At 40.6% G+C, this 13,705-nt stretch overlaps 1 protein-coding gene across 4 annotated transcripts in view; it reads left to right on the top strand.

Moving 5' to 3' along the window:
• Window positions 1-13,705, top strand: part of GRIA3 (glutamate ionotropic receptor AMPA type subunit 3) — a 208,190-nt gene that overhangs the window by 81,015 nt on the left and 113,470 nt on the right. For all 4 annotated transcript variants that reach the window (XR_007775845.1, XM_050964485.1, XM_050964487.1 and 1 more), the window contains one exon: window positions 6,048-6,235. Coding sequence is in view for 3 of the 4 variants with exons in the window: in XM_050964485.1 (XP_050820442.1) it covers window positions 6,048-6,235 (188 nt within the window). In the remaining variant the exon portion in view is untranslated. The remainder of the gene's footprint in view (window positions 1-6,047; window positions 6,236-13,705) is intronic.

The raw sequence follows: 13,705 nt of genomic DNA on the forward strand, positions 1-13,705 counted from the left end.
GTAACCAATTGTGCATGCAAATCAGATTTGTACGCAAATTCATTTTTCTGGCCCACACACGTTGTATTCATGTTTCCCATCTGAAAATATGTCCCTTTAAAAAATCCCTAGCCCTTACCAACACAGAAGAAAAAGAGATTGCAATTTAACGCTCCATTTCTGAGATCTAGGATTTCCCTTATATTGTCCATGAAGAGGATCCGTGATTTAAATTGATGTTTGCACTAATTTCTTTGGTGCCAATCATAAAGAGTTTTGTGCTATAATAGAGATGTTCCAGTATGGTCCACTGGGCAGAAAGAAGAAAAATACCCTCCATGATACCATTGTATATGCTCTTTTCAGTGGTCATTGCTATCGGATCAAGTTCAATCATGTAGTATGTGAAATTCCATCTGGTTGAATAAGCTGTTCAAGCAGAAGATTTTTGCTTAGCTGGATTTGGGAAAGAGACTCACATGCTTTGGTAAACTGATGGAAGTGGGTGAAATGTCATCTTTATCTGTGACAAGAGCAATGGCTGAGAAACACCCATCTCAGAAGGGATGGTTCATAACAGCTAAAATACAGTTTCTGCTTTCCCTTTAGAAGAGTGAAGATACTGGTTTTCTTTGTGTTTTAATTGGCCAGAGAAGGAAGTGTGGCTGCAGCACTGAAAAGTGCAGAAGGTCAGCTCTGATGGAGACCTCTGGACTATTTAAAATGCATAGACAGCTGTAGTGGCAGATTATCCATTCCTGGCCTTTGCTGTATCTTTTTGGGGTCCTGTTTCAGCAAACCACATAAGCACATGCCTAAATGCTTTTGCTGACTAGGAATCTGGCTGCTTATGTTTGTTTTATTCAGTTTGTAAGAAAGGCTACTTCTGCCTTTGCCTCCAGCTCATTCAGTTGATAATGACAAGGATTCGATTTTGGATATCACCAATATCTTTAGAACCAGCGGAAGCATCCTGACATTGGCTGATTTGAATGTTAAGCTTCAGTCTGAGTTAGAGGATCATTCTGATGTAGGACTTAGTAGTGGTATCAGTGAACAAATTTTAAAAACATGCCCTGTCACAGTCACCTACAAGAGTATTATATATTTAGAGAAAGAGAGAGATACCTATCTCATAGAGCTGGAAGGGACCTTGAAAAGTCATTGAGTCCAGCCCCCTGTCTTCACTAGCAGGACCAAGTACTGATTTTTGCCCCAGATCCCTAAGCGACCCCCTCAAGGATTGAGCTCACAATCCTGGGTTTAGCAGACCAATGCTCAAATCACTGAGCTATCCCTCCCCTCCATTAGTTTCTCTTAGCTTGGCTCATATTTACTTTCAACAAAACCTTTCCCAAATAGCTTGCTCCTTGACCTGAACTGAACTGGAAACACTACTTGCCTCTTAGCTACTTATGAGCGTGACCCAATGCCTACCATACCAATAGCCACAAAACTGAGCAAGTATCAGAGGGGTAGCCATGTTAGTCTGGATCTGTAAAAGCAGCAAAGAGTCCTGTAGCACCTTATAGACTAACAGACGTATTGGAGCATGAGCTTTCATGGGTGAATACCCACTTCATTGGATGCATATATTCACTCACGAAAGCTCATGCTCCAATACGTTTGTTATTCTATAAGGTGCCACAGGACTTTTGCTACTAAAACTGAGCAAGTCACCCTGTAGCTGGCTGGCTTCCTTCTGGGGTTCACAGAATTAGAGCCATTCATGAGAGCTATACACCTGCACTCTGTTATATGAGAAACACTCACACTAAAATAGATTTATCTGGAAGGGAAACTGTGATTACACTGGCTCACTCATGGATGTGCAAGGAACTGGGAGTGACATTTCCCCATTCACTCCCTAACAGAGAGATCCCCATAGACAATCACATTTTTACTGTTGCTAAGTTAAACAAAGAAACACTCAGAGTCTGAAATAAGAAAAACGAGGAAAACCTTTTTAAAAATAGCCCTGCTGCTAAATATAGCAGCATCCATAAGGTTAGAGTACAACTGAAGTTGAGAACATGTTGTTCATGCAAATATCTCATAATGGCTAAGAATGTACATTGCAGTAAGATGCTGCCGAAGACAGTAGTCATAGAGAAATGCTGCAGGGTAGGGAATAGTGAATGCTGTGTTTTCAGGGAATTGGCTGATGATTTCTTGAAAATGTAGAAGAGGTGGGTTTTGTGCTATTTCTATAAAGCAATGGAGACTCAGTCAGGTGGGGGGAAGTGGAGGAGCAAATGATAATTTGTGAATGAGATGTGGAAGAGAAGGACCAAGAAGAGGACACAAATGGCAAAGCACAGAGAGAACTCATGGGAAGTATGGAGAGATGCGATCATGAAGGCAGAGGGGGGGTATTGCCATAGAAGTACTTGAATATAAGGAGAAACAGTTCGTAATGGATACAGGAGTGGTGGGGAGTCCATGGAATTCTTTCATGCTGTGAGTAATTGATTATGTTTACATGTATCGGAGAAAAGTTGTTGAATAACCCTCCCCACTCCTCGCTCTTCTTTGAAATAGCAACTGCTGGACAAAACACGCATGTGCACACACACACACGTGGGTATACCGCACATGAAAGGGCTTTCTTGTGAGATATCCTGATTTTGATTAAGTCAAATATGACCTAATAGAACTTCATCTGGAACCAGGAAGTGCAGAGACCAAACTGTATGGGTAATGTGAACATAGGAACAGCCGTACTGGTAAAACCAGTATCATGTCATCTGAAAGTGGCCCATGCCAAGTGTTTCAGAGGGAATGAATAGAACATATAATCATCAAGTGATCCATCCCCTGGCGCCCATTCCCAGCTGCTGGCACTCAGAGGCTAGGGACTTCCAGAGCATGGGGTTACATCCCTGACCATCTTGGCTTATAGCAAGTGATGGACCTATCCTCCACGAATGTATCTAATTCTGTTTTGAATCTCATTATAGTTTTGGCCTTTGCAACGTCCCATGGCGACAAGATCCACAGGTTGACTATGCATTATGTGAAGAAGTACTTCCTTTGTTTGCTTTAAACTTGCTGCCTATTCATTTCATTGGTTGACTGGTGCTTTTGTTATGTGAAGGAGTAAATAACACTTCCTTAATTCACTTTCTCCACACCAGTCATGATTTTATAGATCTCTATCATTCCCTCCTTATCCTTCTTTTTTCCAAGCTGAAAACTCCCAGTCTTTTTAATTTCTGATCATATGGAAGCTGTTCCATACCCTTAATCATTTTGGTTGCCCTTATCTGTATCTTTTCCAGTTCTAATATGTCTTTTTTGAGATGGGGCAACCAGAAATACAAACACTATTCAAGGTTTGGGCAGACCATGGATTTAAATAGTGGCATTATGATATTTTCTCTCTTATTATCGATTCCTTTCCTAATGATTCCTAACATTCGATTAGCTTTTTTAACTGCTGCTGCACATTGAGCAGATGTTTTCAGAGAATTATACACAATAACTCCAAGATCTCTTTCCTGAGTTGTAATTTAGATCCCATAATTTAGTATGTATAGTTGGGATTATGTTTTCCAGTGTGCATTACTTTGAGAGTGTAGTAAAGTACCTTCTTTCCTATGTATTTATTTTCAGCTTATTTCTTTGGGACTATCCATAAGCATTTGTGTATCTTTATTTGCAAAAAGACAGAGGAATGCCATTTCTTGCAGGCTTCCATATGGGATCAGAATGTTCATAAACTGAAACTATTAGTACATTTTGACTGGAAGATTTCTAAAGATTGTGGACCAATTTATTATTAGTTTAGCGCAAGCACAAGATTTATATTTACACGTGAATGATGTAAAGCAGAAAGGTAGGTGCAAATAGTTCTTATTTAGTAGAAACAAATATTATAAAAGCAAATCTTTACATACAAAGCTTTTGTAGATTCCTGTTAACTGTATTTGCATTTCCAGGGTATGTCAAACTACCCACTGGATCAGCAGTTAGTGATCGATCTATCGGGAATCGATTTATCGTGTCCCATGTAGATGCAATAAATTGATCCTCGATTGCTCTGCCGTCGACTCCTATACTCCACTGTGGTGAGAGGCGAAGTGGAATCGATGGGAGAACAACGGCAGTCAACCCCGCACTATGAGGACGCAAGGTCAGTCAACCTAAGATACGTCAACGTCAGGTATGCTATTCTCGTAGCTGAAGTTGCATATCTTAGGTCGATTTCCTTCCCCCTCACCCTCAGTGTAGACCAGGCCTCAGTCTTATATGTGAACTTCCTCCTGTTTCCAGTGAAATCTCACTCTCTGAGACATCACAGCCATCTTTGTAAAATATGATGTTGAGGAAGACTGAGTTTATCATACTATAGATATGTAAATTCCTCTCTTTTAATAGTGTCAGTGGGAGGGGGATGCCAGAAAAGATTCCCGGCCAGAGCATGTATAAATTGTCACCACCTTTGACAAGACAATAACATGCATCCATACAAAGGAAAACCAATAATACTCAAGTGCTTTAGGTAGCCAGTGTGGGCACTTTGAAAGGAGGTGGGAAGCCTCATGAAAAGTTCTACTAATGCTCTACATGCAGGCTCTGTTAGGGTATAGCTCGAGCAACAGAGGTCAGATTCTGCCCTCAGCTACACCAGTAATGATCCAGAGACTCTCCATTGATGTCAGTGGCATTGTTGCAAATTTACACCAGCGTAAATGAGATCGGACTCTTTGTCCTAATTATTTAGTATAAAAAACACCCTTAAAATGAAATCTCAGATTTGAGCTCAGAATAGCAACTGGGATAGTTCAGATCTTTCAGTGAGTTGTTCCTGTGTGTATCTCAAGGATTGTCAGTCTCAAAAACAGGTGAGGGAGTTTGCCATAAAATACTAATAAATTTCCATGTTAAAATATAAATAATTAAACCTAGCAAATGTGTATATGTGTGTGTGTAGAATATACATGAAGTACTTCTGTGCTTCTAAAGTAGGACTATGAATAAGGACTCCAAAGTGTAAATAAATTTTTAATTCAATAATTTATGAATAAATTATTTAGATAGAAACATTCCACTCGCACGTTTCTGTACTGAAATGGATGCATTCGATTAGAACCCAAGTAGGTACACTGAGTTGTCAAGTAGGTGAACTATGCTATCTGAATTGAACTCTTCTAAATAGGAAATAATTGAAAATATCCTACAGTCTCAACCTCCTGAAAAAGGGGGTCAGTAAACACAAACTAAATGCTGCAACACAAGGAATACAAATCAGTGCCCCCGGGCTCCCACATAAGCTACCTTTGGGGAGGAGATTTCCCTTCCCAGCTTCATTACAGTTAGCTCACGGCTCTTTGCTCAAGTTTGTCTGCAGCCCTGTCACAGCTGTGCGCAAGGAATGAACTGCAGTTTGCTTGCATAAATTTCCCACTGTGCAGCTCTTTGTTCATTTCATGCTGCTTTGCTGCTCTGTTGAGGCTGCTGAATGAGTCAATGTTACCTTAATATAAGCTTTAAAAGTGTAGTTAATACTATTGCGTTCCATATTTAAAAATATTTCTTGAAATAAAAGTGAATATCAGTAAATATGCTCTACAGTACATGTCTCCAGTAGCCAGCTCGATGATTTAGTTGGCATTCTTGTATGCAATGGTTGGGTCTGTACCAATTAATGATCCATTCTTGTAGTTTCTGTTCAGGCAAATCTCCCATTAGATTCTGTCCATCTCCTGAATCCGATGAGAGTTTTGCCTGTGTGAGGACTGCAGGGTCACACCCTTAGCTGGCATGGACCCTAATAAAACCACAAACAAGCCAGGTCAGGCCATCACAGCTGTTAGGCCAGCTCTCACTCTCAGTGATTTGTTTCTGGAATAATTCTACTAAAATCAATGTTGCTGCTCAGAATTGACACCAGGGTAACAGAAAGCACAATTTGTTCCCTACCATCTTGTCATTGAGGTCATAAACTGATTGCAGGCTACTATCTACTATATTTCTTTTCAGACAATATAATTTTTAACCTGTTCTCACATATTTAAACCAGTTTTTTTCAGTAAACAATTGCATTGTATTTTTCTCCCCTCTAGGATTTTCCATTCTTCAGGCAATTATGGAAGCAGCAGTACAAAACAACTGGCAAGTGACAGCCAGGTCTGTGGGAAGTATAAAGGACGTTCAGGAATTTAGGAGAATCATAGAGGAAATGGACAGACGACAGGAAAAAAGATACTTAATCGACTGTGAAGTAGAGAGAATAAACACAATTTTGGAACAGGTATTTTTTAAATCTGTGCTGTATGTGACTGCTACATAAGGGTTTGGAATTATGTCTCTATAGAAATAAATTAAACAACTCTTAAAAAAATAAGTCATAAAAATGTGCCAATTACCTTTCTAAAATTAAATATCCTGGATGGCTTTCACATTTGATGGCAAATAATTTGAATGGAACCCAGCAGAAAACATCTCTGTAAATTTGTTGTTGCCTTCTAAATTAGTAAAAAATATGGCAAGCCTTTGCTCTCAGCGGTACCCCTTACTCATGTAAATAACCCTATTGAAGGCAGGGCTACTCTTGTGGGTAAAGGTTGCAGGATTGAATGCTGTTTGGAAAAAGAGATTACAGTAAAAGACTAAAATCAACCAGTGAAGGTGGGAGAGGCACTGATTCACCTATGAATAAAACTGTCACATATGGAAATATTTCTGCAGGGAAATTCAACTGATTCTTGCTGGCCTTTTTGGGGGTGTGCAAAGGGTCCTCCCCCACTATATTGCAGGGTGTGGTGGAGTCACATTCACTCCTGCTAGAGAGAGCAAATACTAGGTGACTGCACACATGACATAGCCCTCCCGGAAGTGGGCTTCCCTCAGAATCAGTTTAAAAGCCTCCAATAGCTCCTTGGGGCTGCCCAGAACATCAGTCTCCACCTTGGCCTAAGTAAGGAGATCGGTCCCTGGTAGGAGCCCCTGGTGTGGTAGTCTTCCAAGAGGTAGGTGGGAATGAAGTGGGGCCATAGTCCTATCCCCTTTCAGTACTAGCCACTGTGGCTGTCTCTGTGGGAGAAAGTACACTGTGCAGCTGAAGGGCTGTAAAAGCAGCACTCCGCTTACACATCAGGGATCAGAGACAGGTCGGCTCCCCACTGGCCATACTCAGAGCTCACAGCCCCAGCAGAACCTACATTACAATGGAACCAACCCATTCAGCCTGTTTGTTCATAGGCAGTGGCACACAGGGATTTGCTCAGTGTTAAGACTGCAAACTCCTACGATAAATGCCACTTCATAACTCTAACTGCAGCTTTCTACTCTGGAATAATCAAAAGTAACATTTAAATTTCATGAAGCGTTAGCATATTCTTGTACAAATTGTATATTATTGACAAATGGCAAACTAGCCATGCTACCACAAACAAAACCAAAGAATTTCAGGAGACGTGAATCAACTTGGACAGCATTCAATTCCAGTCAAGCCCCAAGCTGAATCATTTCCAGTCACTGGAGTTATAGGGCCTCATCTTGCTGCCTTTCAATTTAATGGGAGTTTTGTCATTGAATTTGATGAAAGCAGGACCAGGCCCCTCCTGCAGAAGAAAGACCTGTACTGTTAGATAGAAGCTAAGTACTGGGGAATTTATCATAAATGTCTCTTAGACATTAACAGTTTGATTCAGGCTTAAAGTCTAGGGAGCGACTTGAAACCATGTGAGCGAAAAAGAACTGCAAGTAGTTGTAACGGGCTCAAAATGGATCAGTCTGTCCCGCTAATACTAAGCCCTGCAATGCTGTTGGCTGCATATGCTTTCGCTCAGCCCTAATCACTTTGGACTGAGTCCTTTCCCAAGGCATATGCACAGCATGTAGCCCCATGGGTGGTCCTATTCCAAGGGAAGTCAACCTCTGAGCAGAGTTGTATAACATATACATGGCCACCCAGCTCCAGTCCTCCTTACCAAAAATGTCTGTGATGTAACCACCCTGACTGTCAGTGACATGGTCAGGACAGTGGGATGATGCCAAAGAGGCACAGGCTGCCTTCCAGCTGACTGAATATGCTGCATAGCTGCAAGGAAAAATCTTAGTGACTGTTGTTGCCAAGCCTCCAGGATTGTCCTGGAGTCTCCAGGAAGTAAAATTAATTTTTAATTAACTATTATGCCATGTGATGAAGCCTCCAGGAATATGCCCAACCAAAACTGGCAACCCTACTAGTGACAAGCTACAAAACAGAGCTTTTAACCAGACTCGCAACTTGGCCATGGGGTTCAAAATACCTCATCTCGCCCAATAGTGATTAGGTGGGGAATGTCAGAAGGGGGAGTGGGTTTTCCATCACCCAACCCCGTCACAGCAGTGGTGCTAACTGGAACATGCCTCTTCTGAAAGCTGGTGAAAGATCTACAAAAGGCTGCTTAGAGGTGGAAAGGGGGTTGAGTTTCCTACTTCCTGAGCAGCTTCATGGTTTCTACCTATGTGGAGGATGCAGAATCCCCTTCTGTCCCTTAAACACTGGGCCCAACTTCCCTTGGCTCAGATAGCCTCATATAGCACCTACTCACTCAGGGCCAGGGGCGGCTCTAGTTTTTTTGCCTCTCCAAGCACAGCAGGCAGACTGCCTTCGGCGGCGCACCTGCTGGAGGTCCCCGGTCCCAAATTGCCACCGAATCTGCAGGACCAGCAGACCACCTGCAGGCACACCACCAAAGGCTGCCTGACTGCCGCCCTCGCAGCTTGCCACCCCAGGCACATGCTTGGAGCGCTGGTGCCTGGAGCCGCCGCTGCTCAGGGGAATAGGGAAGGAAGCCATGTCCACATGAGTTGGCACTTGGCCTTCAGTCTTCCATTATTTTAGTGAGTGTCCTGTGTTTATGGAGAAGTAGCAGAACACAGGACATTTGAGTGGTTTATTCTTTCATTTTCTTGCATTGCTGTTGAAGAGGCAAAATGCAGTAAACAAAGTCTGCATTCCTCAAAATTTGCAAGTGAGAACCTTTGAGCAAAGTGTCATCTAATGAATGCACTGTGCACTCAGTCGCATGGTGAGGATGGGCCCTTTGTTTGAAATTTCTAGACGTACATCCATTCTTTTATCCTATTCTCCATGTATTTATACTGCATGAATAAGAAAAATATATATATATGGGAGCATGCCGGTGGCCAAAATGAGAGCTGTATCTTAGCCTAAGCATGTATCAAAGTGGATTAATGATCTAAATTCTTCTTCAGATGTATTGAGTTCAAATCTGCGTAGGGTTGCATTTTTGATAAATGTTTGATTCAACATTCCATCATTATGATTATTGATTTGATGAACTCTTAGCTCTCACATAGCTAAAGCCCTGGGCTCCAAGTTATCCCTAATTGTCCGGTGTTTTCCTTTAACTTTTAGATATCGCATTTCTGAATTGCTAAATTATTCATTTTCCAAGTCTGTTTTATTTATACTTACAAGTCAGAGTCCATGAAATTGTATAATAATCTTTCTTCTGAATGGTCTCTAATGTAATTTTACTTGCACCAGGACCAGAGACGCCAGCTTCCTGAGTTCCTGAAGAGTGCTTGACACACACACCCTGCTCTGCCTCAGGCCCCGCTCCCACTCCCACTCCCCCTCCCCCCTTCTCCCAAGCCACCACCTCTACCCCTCCCCCTACCTCTTCCTGCCCCTGCTCCTCTCTCCCCCACCCCAGCACCTCCTGCATACTGCTGAACAGCTGATTGTGGTGGGCAAGAGGAGAAGCTGATCTGCAGGGCTGCTGGTGGGTGCTGAGTACCCACTTTTTTTTTCTTGTGGGTGCTCCAGCCCCGGAGTCGGTGCCTATGACCAGGATTGGGTCTACAGTTTTCAGAAGTGGTTTTCAGTAATGCAATAGCATAGAATGTGGTTGACTAGTTAATCACTTGACAGTATAGCTTAAAGCCCAGATCCTGCAGACATTTACGCATATGATTACCATTATATATGTGAGCAGGCTTACTTGACTTCATTGGAACTGCCCATGTGTAAAGTCCATTTATATTTGTAGGATCGGGGCCTAAAATGGATTTTGAGTTATTTGGTTATGAAACAAAAGAAACTATTTAGTAAAGCAAACCAACTATTGGGATAAATATTCTATTATATACTAGACAAAAAAAGATGGTGTCCAGTTGTGCACCACTTACCCATGCACATCGTCCTATGGGACCATTCGTATGAGAAAGGGATGCAGGACTGGGCCCCACATTGGTGCATATTATGATCAAAATATCTACAATTAACAGCCTCCAGAGATTTTTCTGGTCCAAGACTCAAGAACAATGACATCCTTTTCTGCAGGTGAAAGTCAGTATTGGTACACCCGTGGGTCCACTACTGAACAATTAGTTTTTCAGGCTTTTACTTCTGTCTCTTCAGCTTAGCTGCTTATCTTCTCATAAGGCTAATCAAATCGTACAAAAATTCAAATAGTAGTTAGTTCACTATAGTTGGAATACTCAAAGGGATGATGAGATGTCCTCCTTATAGACAACTGTGCTTTGCTGATAGGGGAAAGGATAACTTTGGATTTGCATATTTTAGATTGTTTTTCACTTAATATAGAAAGGCTACTGAAGCCACACACATACAAAATTAATAAGCTCTAAAAAAAAAAAAAAAAAAAGCAAATACCACTGTGTGCTGACTATTCAAGTTTTAGATGCTTAGGGCACTCATTTTATTTGAGGTGATGACTGAAAACAGTGGATATTCGAGTTAAGCCAAAACATTCAAAAGAGATTAGGGATGGTGGATGTTCAACATAAATGTTACCAGTAAAAGGGCTTGATTGTCAGAGAGTGCATGGCACCTGCCCTCTGACAATCAGGCCCCTTTCAGTGGGTTCAGGTTGGGTACCCCCAAAATATCTAGTTTCTCTTGAAAATCTTGGTCCCGAATATAGTTTAAGGCATTTCATGTGTCAGTTCAACCTGAGGAGTTACAGTCTTCCATTAATACTGATTGGTAATGGACTTTTGAAACTAGACTCATTGATAAGATCTAGTATACACAGTAGTATTGTTTGAAACTTAAATGTCAATTTAAATCCAAGGGCCTTAAATCACTTTCTAAACAATAATTAAACCTCCCAACAGCTCTGTGAGGTAATATTATCTCTAGTTTGCAGATTGAAAAACTGTGGTAGCGAAGGTTGTGAGACAAATTTTAAATAGAGATTTTCTCAGATTTATCTGTTCTACAAAGACATTTGTCAAATGTTGAGGTGAGTGAGGTAATACCTTTTATTGAATCAACTTCTGTCAGTGAGAGAGAGAGAGAGAGGCTTTTGAGCTTATGCAGAGCTCTTCTTCAGATCTGAGAAAGGTACTCAGAGTGTCACAGCTAAATATAAGGCAGAATAGATTGTTTAGCACAAGTAGTTAACATATTTCTAGGGACCATTCAACATGAAGTGTCCTGTTAACACCCCTCCACTCATAGAGGGGGAAAGAAGGGAGGGGTAAGGCAACTGGGGGACATGGGAGTGGGGGTTAGTGGATAATAGATTGGTTATAAGTCATAAATCCCATGTCTCTATTCAGCCCATGATTTTTAGTATCTATCAAAGTTGTGAATTCAAGCTCCTAGGTTCGTCATTTGAAAGCGTTGTACAGATTTCCTTTGAGGATGAGGACTGTTAGGTCAGACTGATCACTTTGTGAAAATTCTTCACCCACAGGTGATGTGGTGTTTTTCACTTTCCTTTGTGAGTTCATTCAAGAGGATGGTGATTGTCTGGTTTCACCCACACTGGGGCATTTAGTTCACTGGATGAGGTATGCCACATGTTGACAAATGTCGTCATTTTGAGTTTTTGCTAAGTCTGAATTCATCATGAATAATTCCCAGTGAGCATTCACTTAGGCCCAGATTTTTAAATCTGTTTAGGCATTGCTGTGCTCAGCGTCACTATGCCTAACTGATTTAGGAGCCTAAATTTCATTTTAACATTTAAATATCGTTAAAAAGCTGGGCCTTATTGCTCAGTTAAGTCACATTGTACTGTTTCTGATCTCTAATTGGATGAGTGCTGAAGTGCTTTTGGTGCAAATGCTTGCTAGTGCAAATTTAAAGTTCAGTTTTGGTCTTGATCTTTTTTCCCCTGGAAACATTCATACCATTCATGCTTTATCCACATAGATTCTGAAGTATTACTTACACTGAATAGTATCTGACCCCACATGCAGTTTCACTGAGATCAAGAAAATCTGGCGCAGGTTCTCTGTTTACCAATACATACTAATAAGCAATAAAACATGGGCCAAAGGCCATTCATAGGCATTTTTCTGTCTTAAGAAACCATCCCAGAGTCTCCCTAAAAATAGGCCCCATGCCTGTAATTATAAATCTCTATCTAAAGTTAAACATGTGTGTTATTCTGGCATTATATTGTTACAGTTTCGTTCCATCTCTATATGAAGGTTCCTTTTGAGCTGTCCCGTTCAATAGATTTCTTTGTATACTCCTCTTGGGCCACCTCCACCATCTCTTTAAAAATTTAGCCCATTTGCCATCTTTCATCCCTCTTTCAAATAACAATTGTCAAACCTAGTCTAATATAGTCTTCGTTTCACTGGATTTTGTCTTTTACAAATGTAATTTACTACTCATATTGCCATCCAATCACTGTTTCTCACATTGTTGTTAATATTTAGCCATAGATGTGGTCCGGTATCTGTGAAACCCAGTAAAACTTCTAGTTCCCTTTCACCCATACTGGTATTAAAACTGATCCTCTGTAAAATTCATGAACTCCCCATTCTTCTTGTTCCTTGATGACAAAATATTCCAGTATTATTTCACAGGTAGATATTAAATGATTTTATTGTCATGAAAAAAGGCATCTGGTTTTGGAAAATAGCAGCAGGCTTCAGGGTTTGACTGTTTATTTAGAAACAAGTCTTCAGGTTCAGAAATATGGTTTTCTTATTCCCAATATAAGTCGTATTTCAGACTAGAGTGGCTCAGTGTCCATTTAGAAGCAAATCCCTGAAGGGAGAATAAGACGGAAGAAAATCATTCAGGATCAAAATGGTGAAACATTACAAAAGACTTGTTTATTTCAGAGAATATATGCTTTTATCAAAAGGAGACTATCTCCAAACAAAATCATAAAGGTTAGGCTACAAGGCAATCTCAGTATTGAGTGGATGCCTCTTGCAAACAAAACATAAGTAATACTGTAGGAAGGACTATAATGCACACAAATTTTAAATAACGGTCAAATTGGTAAGGAGCCTTCAAGTAAAGTGTCCCTAGGAACACAGAGGGGAATCTGACTAACTTCTCTGCAGTGGAAGTATATAACCTGAGTTGATTTTTGAGTCTGAAATTTTAAGACTAAGGAGATCTAAAGTTTTTCAATATTACCATTGCTGTATTACTTTGTAGAAGCATTCAGTCCTCAGTGAGGTGTATTGTGATCACTGCAAGAAGGCTCCCAGATTTTTGGTGTGTTAAGAATAAATATAAAAAATGCATCATTTATATTACAGAGTTTAAAAAATTTACCCAAAATTATCAGGAAAAATATCCGAGTGTAAAGTTAATCCAGATCTAACCTTGCAAGTCATGTATGCTTTAGGTGTATATAAGATATATCATAATTACTGTACTGGCCTGTCCGTATTTTCCATGCAATTTTAAAAAATGTAATAATTGCCCCATAAATACACTGGTATGTTTGGGGAAGACACCAAAGGGCTGGGTATCCTTAGGCTC

The sequence above is a fragment of the Gopherus flavomarginatus genome, chromosome 8 (assembly GCF_025201925.1).
Source record: "Gopherus flavomarginatus isolate rGopFla2 chromosome 8, rGopFla2.mat.asm, whole genome shotgun sequence".
NCBI classification, from domain to species: domain Eukaryota; kingdom Metazoa; phylum Chordata; order Testudines; family Testudinidae; genus Gopherus; species Gopherus flavomarginatus.